The sequence below is a fragment of the Grampus griseus genome (genome assembly GCF_964374135.1).
Source record: "Grampus griseus genome assembly, chromosome: 13".
Lineage (NCBI taxonomy): Eukaryota > Metazoa > Chordata > Mammalia > Artiodactyla > Delphinidae > Grampus > Grampus griseus.
This window is the reverse complement of record NC_139007.1, coordinates 67,018,318-67,041,426: the sequence shown is the minus strand read 5'-3', so window position 1 is coordinate 67,041,426 and position 23,109 is coordinate 67,018,318. Positions and strand designations below refer to the sequence as shown.

Here is a 23,109-nt window from a genome sequence, read left to right as displayed (position 1 = left end):
GGTGTTAGAACTGAACTTTGTGAACTTCTGAGGGAGGGGTTGTTCCCATTGGCTATTGTTTTATTAAAATTTATTTTTAATATATTTCTCTCAAAACTCATTTTTCCAAGGGATTAGCAGGTTCGTTCCTACATGAACAATTATTGCCTTACATGTAGGATTATAAAAATATTAATAAGGGCCACTTTGGAATTTATGCTAAATTAATAAAGAAGTACATGGAGGTCTTAAACAAAAATATATAATAAATAAAATATAAAATATATTTACTCACTTCAGTTACCATTTCTCCTTAATAATTTTTGAGAATATTTTCTACACGCATAGAGATTGCTTGAATTGCTACTTCCAAAAACAGAACATGTTTTTAACATTGTTATTAGTGTTGTACAGTGTACGTGCTAGTGGGGTCTTGTTGGGTTTTTTTTTAACAGAATGTTGAATTTATTCTGTAGAAACTGTCATCTTTTCTGATTTTATCCCTGTTGTCCCTTATTTTATGTAGCCAGCCTATGGCCTTTTAGCATGGAGTTTAGGCTGATTTTCAGAGATCATGGAAGAGTGGGATGTGTGCGCTTCCTCTGTGTCTTAGGGAATGCATACGAAATGATTCTCTCTTTTTGGCCTACAGATGAAACCTGATGCGACCTTTTTATTTGGCAGCAAGCTAGAAAGGAAACTAATGGGAAATATCTTAAAGGAAAGAGGGAAAGGAGATATTCATGGAGATAAGGATATTGGATCCAAACAAGCTGAGCCCATTCGAATTAAAATCTTTGAAGGAGGGTAAGGAAACACGTGTGCAAATGTAAAGTATTCCATTAAATTCAGCATAAATGGTCCTGAGTGTCTGCATGGAAAAGTCGTATCTCCTCTGGTCTGAAGCATAAAGCAAATTCCTTTTTCTATACACATTTCTGAAGTCTGTCTGGTAATAGATAATGAGCTCGTGCCCTTGCTTTCATGACTTGCTTTTAATGAAAATGTCCCTATTGTATATGGTTCGAACTTCTGCCTTAAATTTTCATACCTCTAATTCCATATGAAATCGACTAAATTGCTGGACTCTTGATATTGTCTAAGTTTGTTCATTCTTTGGTATTACTTTGATAGGCATTTGTTGTGTTAGTAATGGACATATTTTTATTCTGTGCTTACAAAAATGCAGTCATGCACACTCATGTATAAACCTAGAAACTAGTTTTATTTTATTGTTTTTATTATTACGTAAAGTCCAGACCTTATTGGGATTTCACCAGTTCCTTCAAAACCCTCTTTCTGTTCTAGTATCCAAGCCAGGGCACCACTTCGCATTTAGTTGTCATGTTTCCCCAAACTTCTCTGGTCTGTGACAGTTTCTCTGTCTTTAGGAATTTCTTTTTAAGTGTTGCATTCTGAGTTGCAGAAACTCAAGTAATAAGGTTCAATGATTTTGTTGTCTATCTAGTTAAGAAACACTGCATGTATGTGTAATGCCCAGTTTTAGATTTTGATAGAAAGGTATCTTAAATCTAGTCACAGGGGAGAAAAAGCCCAGACTTCTGCTTTAAAATTTAAAAATTTTAAAGGATGTTAACCACATTTGGGGATGGTGATGTGTCTACCTTATCTTTGCAACAGATCTATAATCTACATATTTCCATGAGCATGATTTTATTCTAATTATATTTGGAGAACAAAATAATGTTATCTGTTTGACTCTAAAATGTTGAGTGGTTGGTGATATGAAGTATCAGTTTCTCACATAGATTTACCAGTTTGGAGATGGTTTATCAAAGTTGGTTCCCTGGTAAGGTTGACCCCCTTGGATGAATGCCTAGTACTGTCACCACTAAAGCCACAGCTGTTTGTAGCCATGAAGCTTGTCTCAGTATTTTTTCACATTCCTCATCTTTTAACACAAACAAGAGAAATAGAGATTTTATCTTTATAGAGACTGAGTGATCTCTGTGACTGAATCAACGCTTACATTCATCAGTCTTCTTCATAACAGCGCACTTGTACTAGATTAGCGAGACTTCCACAGTGACTGTATGATTTGGGGAGCCCATCTCCACTAACGAAGGACACAAATGAAAAAGCATATGTGAACATTTTATTGCTGTGTTTTGATGATCCAAAAGGATTGGGCCATATTTAATTTTCTCCTCATTTCACTGTCCAACGTTATGGGCTATGTCCCACTCATTCTTTTTTTTTTTTTAAACATCTTTATTGCAGTATAATTGCTTTACAATGCTGTGTTAGTTTCTGCTTTATAACAAAGTGAATCAGTTATACATATACATATATACCCATATCCCCTCCCTCTTGCGTCTCCCTCCCACCCTCCCTATCCCACCCCTCTAGGTGGTCACAAAGCACCCAAGCTGATCTCCCTGTGCTATGTGGCTGCTTCCCACAAGCTATCTATTTTACATTTGGTAGTATATATAAGTCCTCAAGTCCATTCTCTACGTCTACATCTTTATTCCTGCCCTGCCCCTAGGTTCTTCAGAACTATATACATACATATATATATATATATATATACACATATATTTTTTTTTTAGATTCCATATATATGTGTTAGCTTACGGTATTTGTTTTTCTGTTTCTGACTTACTTCACTCTGTATGACAGACTCTACATCCATTCACCTCACTACAAATAACTCAATTTCGTTTCGTTTTAGGGCTGAGTAATATTCCATTGTATATATGTGACACATCTTCTTTATTCATTAATCTGTCGATGGACACTTAGGTTGCTTCCATGTCCTGGCTATTGTAAATAGAGCTACAGTGAACATCGTGCTACATGACTGTTTTTGAATTGTGGTTTTCTCAGGGTATATGCCCAGTAGTGGAATTGCTGGGTCGTGTGGTAGTTCTATTTTTAGTTTTTAAAGGAACGTCCATACTGTTCTCCATAGTGGCTGTATCAGTTTACATTCTCACCAACAGTGCAAGAGGGTTCCCTTTTCTCCACACCCTCTCCAGCATTTATTGTTTGTAGATTTCTTGATGATGGCCATTCTGACTGGTGTGAGGTGATACCTCATGGTAGTTTTGATTTGCCTTTCTCTGATAATTAGTGATGTTGAGCATCCTTTCATGTGTTTGTTGGCAATCTGTATATCTTCTTTGGAGAAATGTCTATTTAGGTCTTCTGCCCATTTTTGGATTGGGTTGTTTGGTTTTTTGTTATTGAGCTGCATGAGCTGCTTGTAAATTTTGGAGATTAATCCTTTGTCAGCTGCTTCATTTGCAAATATCTTCTCCCATTCTGAGGGTTGTCTTTTCATCTTGTTTATGGTTTCCACTGCTGTGCAAAAGCTTTGAAGTTTCATTAGGTCCCATTTGTTTATTTTTGTTTTTATTTCCATTTCTCTAGGAGGTGGGTCAAAAAGGATCTTACTGTGATTTATGTCATAGAGTGTTCTGCCTATGTTTTCCTCTAAGAGTTTTATAGTGTCTGGCCTTACATTTAGGTCTTTAATCCATTTTGAGTTTATTTTTGTGTATGGTGTTAGGGAGTGTTCTAATTTCACTCTTTTCCATGTAGCTGTCCAGTTTTCCCCGCACCACTTATGGAAGAGGCTGTCTTTTCTCCATTGTATATTCTTCCCTCCTTTATCAAAAATAAAGTGACCATATGTGTGTGGGTTTATCTCTGGGCTTTCTATCCTGTTCCATTGATCTATATTTCTGTTTTTGTGCCAGTACCATGCTGTCTTGATTACTGTAGCTTTGTAGAATAGTCTGAAGTCTGGGAGCCTGATTCCTCCAGCTCCGTTTTTCTTCCTCAAGATTGGTTTGGCTATTCGGAGTCTTTTGTGTTTCCATAGAAATTGTGAAATATTTTGTTCTACTTCTGTGAAAAATGCCATTGGTAGTTTGATAGGGATTGCATTGAATCTGTAGATTGCTTTGGGTAGTATAGTCATTTTCACAATGTTGATTCTTCCAGTCCAAGAACATGGTATATCTCTCCATCCGTTTGTATTATCTTTAATTTCTTTCATCAGTGTCGTATAGTTTTCTGCATACAGGTCTTTTGTCTCCTTAGTCAGGTTTATTCCTAGGTATTTTATTCTTTTTGTTGCAATGGTAAATGGGGTGTTTCCTTAATTTCTCTTTCAGATTTTTCATCATTAGTGTGTAGGAATTCAAGAGATTTCTGTGCATTAATTTTGTATCCTGCTACTTTACCAAATTCATTGATTAGCTCTAGTAGTTTTCTGGTAGCATCTTTAGGATTCTCTATATATAGGATCATGTCATCTGCAAACAGTGGCACCTTTACTTCTTCTTTTCTGATTTGGATTCCTTTTATTTCTTTTTCTTCTCTGATTGCTGTAGCTAAAACTTCCAAAACTATGTTGAATAATAGTGGTGAGAGTGGGCAGCCTTGTCTTGTTCCTGATCTTAGTGGAAATGGTTTCCGTTTTTCACCATTGAGAATGATGTTGGCTGTGGGTTTGTCATGTATGGCCTTTATTTTGTTGAGGTAAGTTCCCTCTATGCCTATTTTCTAGAGGGTTTTTATCATAAATGGGTGTTGAATTTATCAAAAGCTTTTTCTGCATCTATTGAGATGATCATATGGTTTTTATCCTTCAATTTGTTAATATGGTGTATCACATTGATTGATTTGCATATAGTGAAGAATCCTTGCATTCCTGGAATAAACCCCACTTGATCATGGTGGATGATCCTTTTAATGTGCTGTTGGATTCTGTTTGCTAGTATTTGGTTGAGGATATTTGCATGTATGTTCATCAGTGATATTGGCCTGTAGTTTTCTTTCTTTGTGACATCTTTGTCTGGTTTTGGTATCAGGGTGATGGTGGCCTCATAGAATGAGTTTGGGGGTGTTCCTCCCTCTGCTATATTTTGGAAGAGTTTGAGAAGGATAAGTGTTAGCTCTTCTCTAAATGTTTGATAGAATTCACCTGTGAAGCCATCTGGTCCTGGGCTTTTGTTTGTTGGAGGATTTTTAATCACAGTCTCAGTTTCAGTGCTTGTGATTGGTCTGTTTATATTTTCTATTTCTTCCTGGTTCAGTTTCAGGAGGTTGTGTTTTTCTAAGAATTTGTCCTTTTCTTCCAGGTTGTCCATTTTATTGGCATATAGTTGCTTGTAGTAATCTCTCATGATCCTTTGTATTTCTGCAGTGTCAGTTATTACTTCTCCTTTTTCATTTCTAATTCTATTAATTTGAGTCTTCTCCCTTTTTTTCTGCCTAATGGTTTGTCAATTTTATCTTCTCAAAGAAGCAGCTTTTAGTTTTATTGATCTTTGCTATTGTTTCCTTCATTTCTTTTTCATTTATTTCTGATCTGATCTTTATGATTTCTTTCCTTCTGCTAACTTTGGGGTTTTTTTTTTTGTTCTTCTTTCTCTAATTGCTTTAGGTGTAAGGTTAGGTTGTTTATTTGAGATCTTTCTTGTTTCTTGAGGTAAGATTATATTGCTATAAACTTCCCTCTTAGAACTGCTTTTGCTGCCTCCCATAGGTTTTGGGTCATCATGTTTTCATTGTCATTTGTTTCTAGGTATTTTTTCATTTCCTCTTTGATTTCTTCAGTGATCTCTTGGTTATTAAGCAGTGTATTGTTTAGCCTCCATGTGTTTGTATATTTTACAGATTTTTTCCTGTAATTGATATCATTCCTTAATCTGTGATCCATCTTCTGCCTGGTGGTAATCAGCTGTTTATTCCAAGAAGTGTGTTACCATCTCTTATTTTGCCGATTGCAAAGTGATAAGTTCAAAAAAAAAAGTATTACTGACCAAATTTTTAAGTGTGTATGTTTCTTATTACTATTTAATTCATAGACTTAGTAATTTAATTAAACATACCTTTTAATTATTTTTTAAATCCATTAATTCTTTTTTCCTTTTAATTTTTAAATTTTATTTTATTTATTTTTTTATACAGCAGGTTCTTATTAGTCATCAATTTTATACACATCAGTGTATACATGTCAATTCCAATCGCCCAATTCATCATATCTTTCAATTATTTTTTCAAAATCCATTAATTCTTGTATCAAGTAAATTCATGGGTCTGCAGAACTGTTGAAGGGTAAATATTTTATTTGTGCAGACTTTTCTAATATGGTTATATTTTATACAAAATTTACTCTATTTTCATTCTGGAAGCAAGTTAATCAGCTGAGACATTAAAATAGTGTTATTTGAAGATAATACATTGTACATTAAGTACAATGATGGGCCTGGGCCACAGTAAGCTTAAAGTACCCTTCCCTGAAGAAAAGTTGCTTTCTATAAAATTATTTGTTTTATTCTATATTCCTTAGGTAATTTCATCTTAAGGTAATTTCATCCTTAGGTAATTTCATGCCCTAAGTTTGGGGCAGAGAATAGTGATATTAAAAGATGAAAGATATTTTGCATCTTTAAGTTCTTTTCTTCTTTATTACAAAAAATGTGAGATGAAAGATAAAGTTCAAAATAGTTTTGAAGAAAAAGTTGACTTTGGAAATTCCTTGTCCCTAAGTGGGAAAGATTTAAAGGAGCAGAAAGCATGCAAAACTGACTATTCATATTTCTGATACTAGTCAATTCTCACCTGGATTGGTACTGAACAAAAGATAATTTTAAGATTAAATAGTATCCATAGCAGAGTGGATATTTAAATATGTTGGATGGATTTTCTCTCTTAAATATTCTTCAGTGGATTTGACAAATGAATTTGAACTTGCTTTTATTTCTGATGATAGATTAGCTAGAACAAAATAGAGAAGTTTGCAACGCTCTTAGAATGTAAGACAAAACAAAACAAAACTGTAAATCTAGTGCCTTTAAGTCAGTCCACACTGAGTTAAGGCATTTTGTAGGTCACTTTACCTTTTGAAGTTATAAAAAGAGCCCTTCGAAAGGAATATCTTCCCAAGAATGACATTAGACCCATAATTCTAGCCTGAGATTTAAGAGATAATGGTATTCATTGAGTTATTCAGTAGAATGCTGCTATACTGTATGAGAGGTCATGTTTCCCTGTATTCTAAACAAAATGTGATGGATGGTGAGCACTAGATAGGTTTCTTCCATTGATAATTACAGTGAATACCTAAGACTTTGCCCATCTAACTGATTTAATTAAACTAGAGGACCTCATTTATCCTTTCAAACTTCTCTATTAAATCCTTCCAGAAACGAATGCAAATTTGATTGAAAAATAGAATGTCTAGTTTTCATTATGTAACAGTACCTTCCAGAAGCCACTTGAAATTGAGACTTCACTTTAGTACAGATTCATGGTCCTTGGGAAGAGCAGATCAAATCTGTAGGCAACAGTTGGTGAGCTCAGCTCAGCCTGTGTAAGCTAGAAATTTCTGACTCTCGTGCCAGGATTGTAAAAATAGAGTAGAAACTTGCAATGAAGAATTCTATAATCAGTCATATTTATTCTAGCAAATTCAGAGGGGTATGCACATCTTAGATGATGGAATATTAGCAAATGATATGTGATGATTTAAATATGCTAGTATAACTTTTTGGATGTTTCTTGGCCAGAGGCAGTGAGGTGCACAGCTCTGCAACTCTTTGAGGCTTATATAAGCCCATTGGACATCTGTACGGAGTCCATATATTTACACTTCATAGAAGAGCCAATTCCGTTTTGAACTCCATGTAGAAAAAAATTCCCTTTTATTTACAATGCCAAATCTGTTCTTTCAGGACTTTACTGCATAGATTTCACAGGCTTTGTAGAAATAAAGTTGAATAATTGTAAAAGTCCCTCCTAAAAATTTGTCTTGCAAATGATTAGCTTTTGGTTTGATGTATAACGTGCAGAAGTATTTGGAAACACACTGTATTTTCCCTTTTTTAACAGGTATAAGTCAAATGAAGATTATGTATATGTCAGAGGACGTGGACGTGGAAAGTACATTTGTGAAGAATGTGGAATTCGCTGTAAGAAACCGAGCATGCTCAAAAAGCATATCCGCACTCATACTGATGTCCGGCCTTATGTATGCAAGTTGTGTAATTTTGCCTTCAAAACAAAAGGTATGGGTCTGATTTTTCTTTCTTTTTTTTTTTTTAGAGGAAAAACACTTTTTTTAATGGCTGCTCCAGATTCTGAATACTATTTTATAACCGTCATCGACAATTAGTTGGTTTTCTTTGTGAAAATGTGACCCCACAAAATGTATTTTCCTCTTCCTGTTAAGTGGTCTGAGGATGTACATGAGACAGTGAGGCTCCTTTTATGACCTAAGTAAGAGCTACAGACTTAGGTCCAGGCTAGTTGTCTCGAAGGAAGTGGCTAAGAATTGCCTGGATAGCTATTACCTCATGTTGGAAATGTTATGTGGTCTAGAGAATCTTTGCACCGGTATTGAAATACTGCAGGGAGATAATCCGTGCCATGGCATTAGAAAAGCAAGGCAGCAGCCGGAAAGAAAACATGTGCCCATGGTCAGTCTCAAGATTATAAATGATGTAGAGACCCGCGGACTCCCCGGTGGGCCCCTCCATCCACACCTGCATTAATTATGCATAGAAATTTGATAGCTTGTATTCTGTGTATTTATCAGCACGGAGACAATTTCTTACTCTCAGGCCATGGCTATTAATCTCATAAAACTAAGACTTGCCTTGAAATGATATTCTCTTTTTTTAAAAAATATCTGTTTTTAGAAGGTAGATTTATATGAAAATATTTTATACTAAAAGGTTGCTTCCATTATATTTCTATCATTTTATAAAATTATGAAAATGCTTATAAACCCAGTGTTCTCAGAAGACAAACAGTAGTGAATTAGAGGTGGATGACTTCTGTAGAAGTATGTTTTACTACTTACTGTAAAGTACTAATGAATCCTCTAGACACACCCTCACTAACCTCACACTAACATTTTCCAATGTTTTAACTTTAGATTTGCATGCCAATTAATCTGCTCCACTACCCATCAAGAAAAACAAATATCAAATAAAATAATCTTTGGTAGAGAAATGTGTACCTATTTTCTCTTATACACAAAATCCTAAATTGTCTTTATTCGTTTGTCAGAAGTAAAAATGTGTAGCCTCTCAACGTATCTGTTTCTTCTTTATTAAAAAGATATTTACATTATAAGTATGCCTCTTTGTAAGCCAGAAAGGGGGGGGGGAGTGTTCAGCTGCATTTCAAAGGAGATAACCACAATGTCCTTTAAATACCATCCACTTTTGCACAATCAAGACCTTTTATGTAGAACTTCACTGAGAGACTCCCTAGGACATAAGAAAATATAAACTTTGGTTTTAGGAAATAATGCAAATCCGCCAGTCATTACAACTGGTATTCCCTGAGCATATGAGTTAACTGTAGGTATAGCTGCATGAAACACTGCGTGAAGGAACGTCACATAGCTATTTCTTTTGACCCAAATTAAATTTGGCTTTGAACCATTGTCTTGGAGTTTTAGCAGGAAATAATTTATTCTTGGTCATTACTGGAGTTTCCTTGTCACCCTTCGGGAATGTACAAATGTCTTGGAATCTTAAAAAGAGCAGATCATCCTGGGAAACCCCTCGCCAGCCAGTTTTCACTTCCGGCTGAAGTGCTTGTTGTCATGTCATCTGAGCACAGAATCAGAGCACACTTGTAGGACCGGTACCTCCTCTGTGCCTGTGTCACTTCTCCAGGTGCCCTTTCCTGCCATCCTGCTCCCCTCTCTTTGCTATAATCCTTCATATGTTCAAGACTTTAATAAGCCAAAGTCAGGGTGGGGTTGTTTCTGAGCCCTATTTCTAACTACAAAACTACCCTGAGGATGAGAGCGCAAAGCCTCACTGCCTACTTGAAACGAGTGGAAAGAAAAATATAGAAGAAGAAACACATACTAAGCTCTAAATAAACTATCTTGACATACCTAACATCTACATATGTCCACATACTCAGATCACTTGCACCCTTATAGAAGCAGGTGATTTCCATTAATTTATAGATATATTTAATTAATTTACAGATTTTAGAATTCTTGATGATGTATCTATAAAAATTGTTTAGATCTTTAGAAAAATTGTAGATATAGTTTTTTTGATAAAAAAGAGCAGTAAGGGCCAGGACATATTTCTATGTTTGGAGTTATCAAAATACCACATAAAATTTGTAGGTATATAAGCAATAAGCCAAATGTTAAGTAAAAAATAAAATAATATAAATAAAATAATAAACAACAGTGCCCCAGTTTAGAGTTGTGGCTCATATATTACATTAATAGTAAGCTAGACACTCTTACAAGAGGAATAAACTATTTCAGCAGGCTGGGTTTCCATCTAGATTCAATGAGCCTACTCTTAAAAATAAAGCATTTGCTGCTATGTTACTAAAGCAGCGTCAGAGTGCAAAGATAATAATATGGCCCTTACAGCTGAATTACTTCCTGGATCTCTTTCGATAAGTTATATATATGACATGGAATAATATATATATAATTTCATAGATCCTAAATCAGAGGTGATTGGATCAGTGTTTTCATAATTTCTCACATTCCATATAGCAATTATATAAATCTATAGAAACACACATATGTACTTAGGTACACGTATAACTGTATAGCCAGCTCTTCATATCTGTGAATGCTGAACCTGTGGATATGAGGGCCAATTGTACTACACCATTTTACATAAGGGACAATTGTGTATGTCTTATCATCATCATAATACATATTTGACATAAAATTCTTTCTTTTTTCGTAGAACAGTGGGAGTTTCAAGATAAATAAGAAAGGAATTTTGCTGCTCCAGAACTTTAGAAGCTGCTGTCATAAACTTTGCTGATATATGCCAGATGGATAGATGCTAAATACTGAGACTAATGCTTCCTATAAGTAGTTAGCTAAGTATTTGTATGGATCTTTGCATTCATTTACAGGATTGGCCCCAACATTAGTTTGCATATATTTTTTCTTCTGACAAGTGAGGATCCTGTGAGTTTAATCTATATCTGATCAATGCCAGAAGGTCTGGGGTCTGGTGGATATGTTGATGACAGTATTTCATTGTGAAGTTGCTCAGAGAGGTGTGACCCAGCTTGTACCATCCTGGTTATATGGAGTCCAAGGAGGTGGGCCCAACTGGGCCAAAGATATTAGATCCCTTCTCAGCCAGGAAAGCCTGGGATTCCCAGTTGTACTTGAGCCTACTCTTGAAAAGCTGTGACCCTAGACTTCGGCAAGTCTTCTAGAATGCAGAAAACCTGAGATTGGGCTGAAGCTGTCTGGGGTTAATATCTTCAGAAGCCAAATTGTTCCTCTTAAGTTTGAGACAAGGGGTAGGGGCGAGAAACAGATCTTTATTATCTCAAGTCAGTTCATTTCACACTGAATTTTGCAGCAATCATCACATTTTGGTAACCAATTCATTGCTCTTGTTTTGGCTGTATTTTCCAGGAAACCTAACGAAGCATATGAAATCTAAAGCACACATGAAGAAGTGCCTGGAGTTGGGGGTCTCAATGACATCAGTGGATGATACCGAAACCGAGGAAGCAGGTATTTCATACTTTAGTTGACTGAACCCTTTACCGTGCGTGCTGGAGCTTTGTGGCCAAGGTGGTAAAATAAATTTAGGTATTTAAAAAAGATACTGATCGCATTTCATTTTACTAAATACTAAATATAGAAAAGAAGTCTGACACATTGAATTGCTTGAAACTCACTGAGAAGAAATGCATTTCAGTTCTGGCTGAGGAGGTTGAAAGGCCTTACTATGGAAATACTTCTATCTGGAACCATAAAGGAGATCTAATTGCACCTAAGTTGTGACGGTGATTTAAAGTTTATGAAACTTTTTGGGAAACTTGAAAAGCATTGTGTCTTATTTTTCCTATTAAGAGGAAATCTAGTAGTAAAAATAATCCATCACTAACCTCAGTAGAAAACCTGAGGGTCAGCTGGGCCTCGTGAGGTCTTATACCTGTAGAGACAAGTCTTGCTTCTCTTTTTCCTCTAATACCATCATTAACAACATTGCATACCCATTTATTGAGGGTTTTCTATGAGTGGTATGATGCCTGAGTTATAAGGTCCTACTATGGAGTCCGTATTACAGGGTGGAGATGAAACCAGATAGGTACATAAAAAAAAAAAAAAAGAACCAATCTAGAGTCACAGAGGTATGTGCCCATGTGTGTTATAGGAATTCAGAGATAAGACTGTCTCTAAGGGCTGGAGGGTTGAGGAAAGCTTTTGGAAAGAGATGGGGCCTAAATTAGCTCCTAACCTTCGTATTTGGATCTTGATCTTCATTCTCTTTGTTCAATTGCTTCAGAAACGATGGAAGATTTGCACAAAGCGGCTGAGAAGCATAGCATGTCCAGCATTTCAACTGATCATCAGTTCTCAGATGCTGAAGAATCGGATGGTGAGGATGGAGATGATAATGATGATGATGATGAAGATGATGATGACTTTGATGACCAAGGAGATTTGACACCAAAAACAAGATCAAGAAGCACCAGTCCCCAGCCTCCTAGATTCTCCTCCTTACCTGTGAATGTTGGCGCCGTGCCCCATGGGGTTCCTTCTGATAGCTCCCTGGGGCATTCTTCATTGATCAGTTATTTGGTTACTTTGCCAAGTATTCAGGTTACTCAGCTTATGACACCAAGTGACTCATGTGAAGATACTCCAATGACAGAATACCAGAGATTATTCCAGAGCAAAAGTACAGACTCGGAACCAGACAAAGACAGGTTAGACATCCCTAGTTGTATGGATGAAGAATGCATGCTGTCTTCAGAGCCGAGTTCCTCCCCAAGGGACTTCTCACCCTCCAGCCACCATTCCTCACCAGGATATGATTCTTCACCCTGTCGAGATAATTCACCAAAGAGGTATCTGATACCCAAAGGAGATTTGTCGCCCAGAAGACATTTATCACCTAGGAGAGATGTATCGCCCATGAGACATCTTTCACCAAGAAAGGAAGCTGCCTTGAGAAGAGAGATATCACAAGGAGATGTTTCACCAAGAAGGCATCTGTCCCCAAGGAGGCCAGTGTCACCTGGGAAAGAGATCACGGCCAGAAGAGACCTCTCTCCCAGAAGAGAGAGAAGATACATGACCACCATAAGAGCACCATCTCCCAGAAGGGCTTTATACCACAACCCACCGTTGTCCATGGGACAGTATTTGCAAGCAGAGCCAATTGTATTGGGGCCTCCTGTAAGTATAATTAGCTTTCTCTTTCTAATATATAAGTCCAAGCACATTGGAGTCTCTTGATGACACACTAGTGTGAAATGTATTATGACATGGGTCTCTCTCATGGGGAGGAGTAAATTTGGTTACTGAAAATAGAAGGAAGACATTTTTATTGCATGCTATTGTCAGTAACATGTCTGTGGTATTATCCCAAGTGTAGTATTACATCAGAGAAGAGCATTTCCAGCTGGTCACAGGGGCGATCTTTCTAAATGCTTTCTAAACCTAACTCATTATTGACAGGAGTTGAAACCTTTGCATGAGTAGAAAAGGTGAAGTCTTTGGAATAGCATGGCTGCCTAGACAGACATTCTCAGGGACATTTAGGTGTCATTTATGTAACTCTTTGCCAGGTAAGGATTCTGATTCAGGCATTAGCATTGACTTTCAAGCAAAAAAATATTTTAAAATAAACATTACTTTGCCCATAGTGAGTGGACATGTGAAACCAGTGAGGGATCGGAAGAGGGGAGAATGAACCCCTTGGTATGTTTATAAATGAAAGGCATGAACATGTATGCTTTTCTTCCTGGTACCACCACTTCCTGCTACTGAGTGCCCTTGTAAAGTGAGATCTTGAGCCCACAGAGAATGGGGAGCTGGGAAAGCTAAGGGAGAAAGCACCAGAGGCGATTTCTATGGTATGCCCTCATTATGGATTAAGATAACAACAGCAGCAATCATGGATGAAGTTTAGGCAGTGGGCTTATGGAGATCCACAGAAAAGCACCTGCCCTGCCTCATTCCACCAGCGTGGTAGACCTCGATGTCTCTTTCAGCTTGTGTAGGGTTTTAAAAAATGAATGAAGCAGGCACCTAGTGTAGACAGAGGAATGATACCTTTGGAGTTTGGTCGCTTTAAGTGTGCTTTTTGTTTCCTGGGCTCTATTCTTTGCCATTCTCCTTTTGCTCTGGATTTCCATCATGTGGGTCGGCACTGTCCTTCACAGCCAAAGGAAGCACTACCAGCTCCCAGCTCTACCGTCTTATCGTTGCCCTAGTGGTCACCTTCCTCCCTCTCATCACCTTTTCACCACCCTGAATTATATGCTTAGGTTGTCATTTTTGAACTTTAGGAAAACTCCCTGCTGCATTCCACTCCCCTGCCCCCAGCGCCCTCTGTTTACAAGCCCGCCACCAGCTTAGTCTTCATGGTTCAACTACTGCGGAAACATGTGTAGCTATCAGGACTACTTGTAACTATTTGTCAAACAAATAAATTAACAAGCTAAGAAAAAGAGGGACATTTCCACAGGTTTTTTGTGTCTTGGTGGTGCTAAGTAGAAAGCAGGGCTCTTCTGAAGTTCATGCTATTGCAGCATGAATAGAGTGAGAAATCCCTCCGATACCAGGATACCACATCCAGGGTGTAAAATGCTTTTTCTGGTATAGACCCAATGATGCTGATGAAGTGTGTGAGATGAGACTCTCCTGTTCCTGATCAGCTACAGCCACAAAAAATAACTCTTTGGTGCCAACACACTATTGTTATTAAAAAATAATAGCAACTCGCAGCCAACTTGGGCAAAGGAAGTGAAGGAGTAGACTGAAGGACTTCATCTAATTTTTAGATCTATGGCCAGAAGGTTGTTGTTGGAAGGAGATTGGTTTTTATTAGTCATTGACTTTGCACCAGTTTTTTTTTTTTAATACCAGTTCACCTGGATACTTAATATTATTGTTGAACTTTACCATTTATGAAGCCCAACTGTTGAGCCTTTGGTCTATTACCCAGTTTAATTCTCTGTAGAGAATTCTTAGCAGGCTGCTTTGTTCATGCGATAGAAAGGAATAGACCTTGGAATCCTCCCTGAGGATCCTCCCCAAGCAGAGACCCTTGGTCTCGAACGCTTCCCGTTTGATGCTTTACCACACCTTTTTGGAGGGGCTGCAGAGGGTTTTCATCTTTCTATGATGTATGGACAAGATTTTCATTGCCAGAGCAAAGAAGAATCAATGATCCTATGAGAAGTACGTCTCCCGATTGCTGTAGTAGATGAGTGCTTCCCCCTATTATTTTGGAATAACCCTAAAAATAATTCTTTTTGATGGAAATTCTATTAGCAATACCTTGTTGTTTAACATTGACCAAGGGCTCACAGGGCAGTGACCGTGGCATGAAAGGACCCTGTAGTCCAGTGTGGCATGCTCATTACCTGGTTCAGTCTGGAGTGGTAGGTCCCAGGGAGCAGGTTTGGAGGAGGTGATATGCAGTCACTGAGATTCTAGTATCCTGCTGTTTCCTCCCTAATGCCCTCCGGTTAGTGTTAATTTTAAGACAGATGATAGATAGGTAGATATATGATAGATAGAAAGGTAGATAGATAAACAATAGAATGGGAAAGAGAGAGAGGGAGGAAGGAAGAGAGGAAGAGAGAAAAGAGTTTTTTATTCATTCAGTAAATATTTTTTGAGGGTTTATCATATGTGGCTCAAGGATGATGATGAAAAAATTGTACAGTTTCTGGCCTCATCTTTTTTAAACAAAAAGTTTTCCTTTTCCATTTTTAAAGTTTTGGTAGATAGATAGCAAGGAGACAAAGAAAGTGTGTCCTGGTCCTCGGTACAGTGTCCGTGAACATTGTCTAGTAAAAGTGTCGTCCTACGTTTCCATCCCTTTTGCTCTCTGTGTGATCTTGAACAAGTCAATTAACCTCTTGGCCACAGTTTCTTAATCTGTTTGTGGCAGTCAGGGGGCTGGGCCAAGCAGATTTCTGTCCTTGAAAGAACTTGCCATTCAGCTCTAAGGAATGCAGTGAGCTGAAAGCCTCCAGCTGTTCATACCTTCAGGCTAGGCCTCCATTTTCAAGCCAAGGTCACATTCTCCCCTGCAGCCTCCAGTCAATGGCTGAGCCTGGATCAGCCCCAGCTGACCACCTGCTTCCTCTTCCCATTACCTTCCCATACATGAACTCCCCTCTCCCCCATCACCACCCCCAGCTGAACCTCTTGCACCCCTACCTCCTTCTGAGCCTTTGCTTCCAGAGGACCTAGTGACACTGTTGAAAAGATGAGTGGGGTAAATATCTGGTACATGGGGTATATGTATAGATATACACACACATATGCATGCACTTAACACAGCCCACACATGCATTCATTATTCATCTTTCCGTATCGAGATTTTTAAGTAAGATGGGAGTGTGTTCACGATATTACAATGATAAGGTCCAAGTTATGAGAATAGTGTTGCAAATGGAGTAAAAATTAGAGTAGAAAAATCTTCTTGAGAGTTTATTTGGAGGGTGAAGAAAGGGTCAATTCAAGGACAGAGGATATGTGGAAAAGGCTGGCAGTATTTGGAGCCATGGAAGTGGTTACATGATAGGAATTGTACTTGTGCACTTGCTTCTGTGACTATAGTCATTTAATTTCTGGTCAGTAAAGGTCTGACTATAACACTTTTACTCTTAACACAAAATTCTGTTGGCTATTGAACATATTGAATACCTCCTATTTTTAGAGGACAGTTCACCACTCCCTTTGTTAGACTTGACTCAGAGATCTCATGAAATGGGACAGCTGTGTCTCTGGCTGCCTCACAGACCCCCATTCTGATTAGGTGTATGCGGTGGACATCACAGAATAGCAATCAAAAGCAAAATGGAAAAATAGCCAAGCTACATTTTGTTTTAAACTTTGCATCTGTGATAATCGTGATTAAAAGAAGATTCATTTGGTTAGCTTCAAAGGTCATTATTGTAGGCATTATGTTCTTCCACCTTACGTGGTGATGGATGAAGGAAACATGCCTTTTTTCTAAACCAGAGCAAGTACAAGAGGCATTTTTTTTTTTTGGTAGCATTTAAATGATTCTTTCTCATACCATAAAATTCTCCCCTTACCTAGCTTATGAGATGCTTGTGGTTATAGGGTTGATGATTACATGATTTCTCCTGCACTTTCAGCACAGGTCATTTGTTTTTGGCTTGAATAAGGTGAAGCCCAGAACAGGGTAAGGGCCAAGCCTGGTACAGAGTAGCAGAGACGATGCATAACTTATCGTTCTTGAGCTGGTCTCACGATCCAAATAGAACTGGATGAATCATTAATGGTATAGAGCATATCTTGAATTTTAGAACTGAAACATCCTTGAAATGAGTTAGAACATTTTTTGGTCTCTCCTGATTACTACCGTATTTGCCACATTTGTATCTCTCTGATTTTAAGTTCTCAAAAAACATAAAAATAAAAATACAGTGAGTCTCTTTTAGATGACGATTCATTAAAAGAATGAATCTCAGTAACTGAAACCTCATCATCTCGTCAAAACCTGATAATCTCACGGTATAAATTGGGTTTTGCTACAGAAACAATTATACAAAATAAGTTCTCCATTTTCAGGACTGGGACCATAACATCTGGAATACTGGCCCCCAATTTTAAGTATCTTAATCCATTAATTGCCAAGAAGATATTTAAGTGAAAATAGTAGTATAAACAGAAGAATTAAAACACAGTCATCTTTGGTTCCCAGCTGTGTAGTTGAATGCAAGTTGTAACGATTTGAAATATTTAATATTAACTACTTTGATGCATAGTTTCCATACTAAATCTGGCCTTGAATTAAGATTTGATGGAGAAGCTGTGATCTTCTGCCTCGATGTCTCCTGAGCAGGCATTTATTCCTTTAGACCAATGTCTTGCACATTGGAGTAACCAGTTTGTGTTATCACCACCATTTTGTCATCTGTTCTGTACAAAACTAAAAAAAAAAAAAAAAAGCAGGCTAATTTTCAGGCTTGGCACTCCATTTCTGTTCATCAACACTTAAGAAAAATATTAAAAATCTGCCCAGTATGTAAACAGATGGTAATCTTTTAACTTCCTTTTGAATTAAAAAATCTATTATTAGTGTTTTTTGGCTCAGTAAAGTGTTTTTGGTAATTATCCATTATTTTCTTTTCATTCCATCTTATGAACAAAACAGAGCTGGAACATGTCTCTGTACCTAGTGGAAAACACATTGCATGATTTATTACATGGCTGTTTAACAGCAAAGGCAACTGTTCACAGACCCACCGCCTCACTCAAGAATCCTAAAAGACCGCTGAGAAATTCTCTTTTGTCTTGAGAAATAAAAAATGGATAAAAAGATTAGGGAGTCTCCACGTGTCTTGAAAGAATGAGTGAGTGAGTGAATGAATGAAACAGCTTGACCTAAGCGTGAAGGGTGATGGGTCCTAAGCGTTGTGCTCTGTTTCCCGATGCAGAATTTAAGAAGAGGATTACCTCAGGTTCCTTACTTCAGTCTCTATGGAGACCAAGAAGGTGCTTATGAACATCCAGGCTCCAGCCTTTTCCCTGAGGGTCCTAATGACTATGTCTTCAGTCACCTTCCACTCCACTCTCAGCAGCAAGTGCGAGCTCCTATCCCCATGGTGCCAGTTGGTGGGATCCAAATGGTTCACTCCATGCCGCCGGCCCTTTCCGGTTTACACCCTCCACCCACATTGCCTCTGCCAATGGAGGGCTCTGAGGAGAAGAGAGGAGCTTCAGGGGACTCCTTCGCCAAGGATCCCTATGTGGTTCCTAAGCAGCACGAGAAGCGATCGCCTCACGCTCTGCAGTCATCTGGTCCACCTAGCACACCCTCCTCTCCTCGGCTACTGATGAAACAGAGCACTTCAGAAGACAGCCTGAATGCAACAGAGCGGGAACAGGAGGAAAACATACAGACTTGCACAAAAGCCATCGCCTCCCTCCGGATTGCCACAGAAGAGGCCGCTCTGCTGGGGGCAGACCAGCCAGCTCGGGGGCAGGCGCCCCATCAGAAACCCTTGGAAAGTGCACATGTTAGCATTAGACACTTTAGTGGACCTGAGCCAGGTCAGCCCTGTACCTCAGCTACCCACCCTGACTTGCATGATGGTGAAAAGGACAATTTTGGTACATCACAGACTGCATTCGCTCACTCCACGTTTTACAGCAAGAGTTGTCTGGATGACAAACAGTCGGGCTTTCAAGGCAGCAAAGAATTACCCTCAAGCACAGAGGAAGGCAAGGAACCTTTGTCGGAAAAGAGTCAACTACATTGATCTAAGATGCATGGAGACTTTCATTTCCACATTTTCCCCTTTGTTTTTGTTTTTCTAGAAATAGAGGTAATCAAGTTTATAGCATGCCTGTCCTAAGTTACAGTAGTTTGCTATTATATATACTTTTGTTATATCAGAAGAATTAGATAAATTAACAAGTCATCATGAGCCTGACCAAAACAAAATTTGAAATTAACCTATTGGGTCTGGTACTTTTAAAATTGTACAGATGTTTGTGCCTTTTCTTTACTTTGCTTATATTCTTATAAGCATTTTTTAGCAGTAATTTGTACATATTTTAGAATTTGTGTATCTGCTTTGTAATAAATGTAATTTCTTTCCTTTTTTGGACACTTGGATCTAAATGATGTAAAGCAAAACAGCATCAATATATATGTGAGGTTGCACTAAAACATATTTTTATATGATTAAAACTGAACAGCTTTTATGTACAGCTCTGATTCTGTAATACTAATATTTATTTACTTTGTTTCATAAATTGTACATTTTTTCTTAATGTTGTGGATTGCTTTTCTATGTGAAGCATGGGATTTACTGTTGCGTAACTAGAACAAAAATGTATATTGTAAACAAGATATTTAAACTAGAGTATCTTATTCTGCACTTATGCATTAGTTTAAAAAAAAGATAAAGGATGTATCAGTCAGTTCTTAACTCTTGTAAATTTTTTTGTCTCTTGTTTGCTGGATTGACTATAACTTAAGTGCTGATTGTGATTTTAAACTGATAGTACCGTAAAGCATTAAAGTAAACAATGTGCTATTGTGAGTTTTTTCAAAGCTTTATAAATCAGTTATAAATAATATTAAAAGTATTTGGTCTTATGTGAACATGTTGATCTATATACTCATCTAAATATATGGGAAAACATTCCACCCCATGTAAATATGTACAAGTGCATCACTGGTACAATTTTATGTAACTCAGTTGGACACTAGGTTGCCACAGACCTATGCTAGGGTGTCTTTAAAAATTAAAGTGACAAAGCACATGGGACTGTGTTGAGCTTGGTTATCGGCCGGCCCGGTGGCTTGGCAGGCAGTGCTGTGCGCTGCCCATGGAGAAGACCTGGGCTTAGCAATCTCCTTGGTTCTTGCTGCACGAGATGGTGACTGGAACTAAGGCTACTACAGAGGGGTCGCGCTTGGACTGAGGGGTGGGTGTGGAAGTGGGGAAGGGCACGGAGACCTGGTCCCCAGCCCTTCCTGTCAGCCAGTCTGCACGGTAACAGGGTTGGCATCAGCTCTAGGGGAAGCCACTTGACCCTACTGCAGAGGGGAAGAGTGTCACACTCCTGGCTATCTCAGGGGGAACGGGAAAGGAGCTTTCCAGGGAAAAGAACTTGTGGGAGGATAATGTCTTTTGTAGATAACATTTAGAATGGGTTTTTGTTAGCGTGGACAGTGGGCAGAGCCTTTGTAGGTTCAGAAGAATGGAAGGAAGGGAAGGGGTACAACACATGCACACACACACACACACACACACACACACACACAATCTGGGTTATCTTTGTGCTATATAGTGGATTATAATTCTGTGAAACCAAGTTTGTATATTGAATTACATTAAGGAGTGTTCTTTAAAAAGAGAAATAAATATACGATTACATGCTTGAGGTGTCTAGTTTTTATGTGTTGTTTTACATTTTAATCTCCCAATTTTGTTGCTGCAGAAATTTTGAGGCTACCAACATACCATCTGTGCTTTTAATTGCTAGGCTCTGCCTATCCCGAGGTGTGCAGAGTATGAACGCTTTTAGCATGTGAGAAGGCAGTCATTGGCTTCCATATGTCATCCGATTAGAACAGAGAGTGGTCAATACAGTGCGAGCTCTAGAAATGGGGTCCTCAGAACCTGGGCATGGGAATGGGTATCTGAGAAGAGTCATGAATAAATCAAATGATCATTTCCCCTTCCGCTTCCCTCTCAGTATGCATACACGTCTGACATTCCCCCAGTGGGGAAACCTCTTTATTTTTGCTGAGGTGACTGAAGGTAAAAACCAACTGAAACAAATACACCATAAAATCATAGAAATCATAGTTCCAGAAATCATAGTTCTTTCATTACAAAAAAGTAGAACCTTTTAATAATGGAAATAGCTCATTAAAGGTCAAACTCTATCAGTATTTTCATTCCAAAAATCTCAAATTGGTGGATTTACTACTTACCTATTATGTTTTATGAGCAAGACTGTCTTTTTAAAAGTGTGTTTTACAAAGGTGAATTAAAGGCCACCACAGCTAGCCTAATATCTGTCTCTCACAGAGAATAATCCTTGCAACATTTAGTTGCATAGGGTGATTTGTGTGTCTTACTCCTCACTGGGGGGGGGGTGTGTGTGTGTGTGTGTGTGTGCATGTGTGTGTGTGATTCCCTGGCCAAATCAAATACTCTTCTTCCTCTGTCTAACTCATTTCATGTATTCCCTTGTTCATAAAACAGTTTTTGAATGCCTACTATGAACTGGGTACTATAATTGACAATTAGAATGAAAAAGAGAGTATTCCTGCCATCAAGGAGCTCAAATAAAGAGGAGAGATGTATATGTAAGTAAATATATACAGTATGCTGTTAGTGCTAAAATAATGGCGCATTTGGTGTGTTTTGCAATCACAAAGGAGAGAGCAATCACCCTGCTGAGAATGAAAGGAAGCATGGAGCAGGCTTCGCTGCAGAGGTGGCCCTGGAACTGTTACAGATCAGGGTTCTTGGCCTTCTTCATCAATGGAAATTGATCAGAGGCCAGACAAGAAATTCAGGTAAGGCTTTTTGGGGCCCCTGCTGCAGCAGGGGTGAGCGAGAACAAGCAACAGGTTCCCTCCCTTGCTTGCTCACTGAGGGGAAGTGAGCTGGTTCCTTATATGGGGTGAGTATGTGCAGGTCCAGCGGTCGGGCTGGAGTGATGGCTCAGGTTGTTTGCTCCCACCTTTGGTGGTGTTGTGTGCAGGGGGCATGCACAGTACCCTCCTTTTGCTCCCGGCTCTTCAGAAGTGGCCGTTGGTCCTTTTGGTCTTTTTTTTTTTTTTAATTTTATTTAATTTATTTTTTAATACAGCAGATTCTTATTAGTCATCCACTTTATACACATCAGTGTATACATGTCAATCCCAATCTCCCAATTCATCACACCACCATCCCACCCCGCCGCCACATTCCCCCCTTGGGGTCCATACGGTGGTTCTCTACATCTGTGTCTATTTCCACCTTGCAAACCAGTTCATCTGTACCATTTTTCTAGGTTCCACATATATGCGTTAATATACGATATTTGTTTTTCTCTTTCTGACTTACTTCACTCTGTATGACAGCCTCTAGATCCACCCACATCTCTACAAATAACCCAATTTCGTTCCTTTTTATAGCTGAATAATATTCCACTGTATATATGTACCACATCTTCTCTATCCATTTGTCTGTCAATGGGCATTTTGGTTGCTTCCATGACCTGGCTATTGTAAATAGTGTTGAAATGAACATTGGGGTGCATGTGTCTTTTTGAATTATGGTTTTCTCTGGGTATATGTCCAGTAGTGGGATTGCTGGGTCATATGGTAATTCTATTTTTAGTTTTTTAAGGAACCTCCATTCTGTTCTCCATAGTGGCTGTATCAATTTACATTCCCACCAACAGTGCAGGAGGGTTCCCTTTTCTCCACACCCTCTCCAGCATTTGTTGTTTGTAGATTTTCTGATGATGCCCATTCTAACTGGTGTGAGGTGATACCTCATTGTGGTTTAGATTTGCATTTCTCTAATAATTAGTGATGTTGAGCAGCTTTTCATGTGCTTCTTGTCCATCTGTATGTCTTCTTTGGAGAAATGTCTGTTTAGGTCTTC

The 23,109-nt window shown here is 38.3% G+C and overlaps 1 protein-coding gene across 4 annotated transcripts in view; it reads left to right on the top strand.

Moving 5' to 3' along the window:
• HIVEP2 (HIVEP zinc finger 2) overlaps window positions 1-20,836 on the top strand; it is a 192,673-nt gene extending 171,837 nt beyond the window's left edge. For all 4 annotated transcript variants that reach the window (XM_082668830.1, XM_082668829.1, XM_082668828.1 and 1 more), the window contains 5 exons: window positions 632-786; window positions 7,849-8,024; window positions 11,396-11,497; window positions 12,276-13,171; window positions 18,424-20,836. In XM_082668830.1, coding sequence (XP_082524956.1) covers window positions 632-786; window positions 7,849-8,024; window positions 11,396-11,497; window positions 12,276-13,171; window positions 18,424-19,248 — 2,154 coding nt within the window. In that variant the 3' untranslated portion in view covers window positions 19,249-20,836. The remainder of the gene's footprint in view (window positions 1-631; window positions 787-7,848; window positions 8,025-11,395; window positions 11,498-12,275; window positions 13,172-18,423) is intronic.
• Window positions 20,837-23,109: the final 2,273 nt, after the last annotated feature.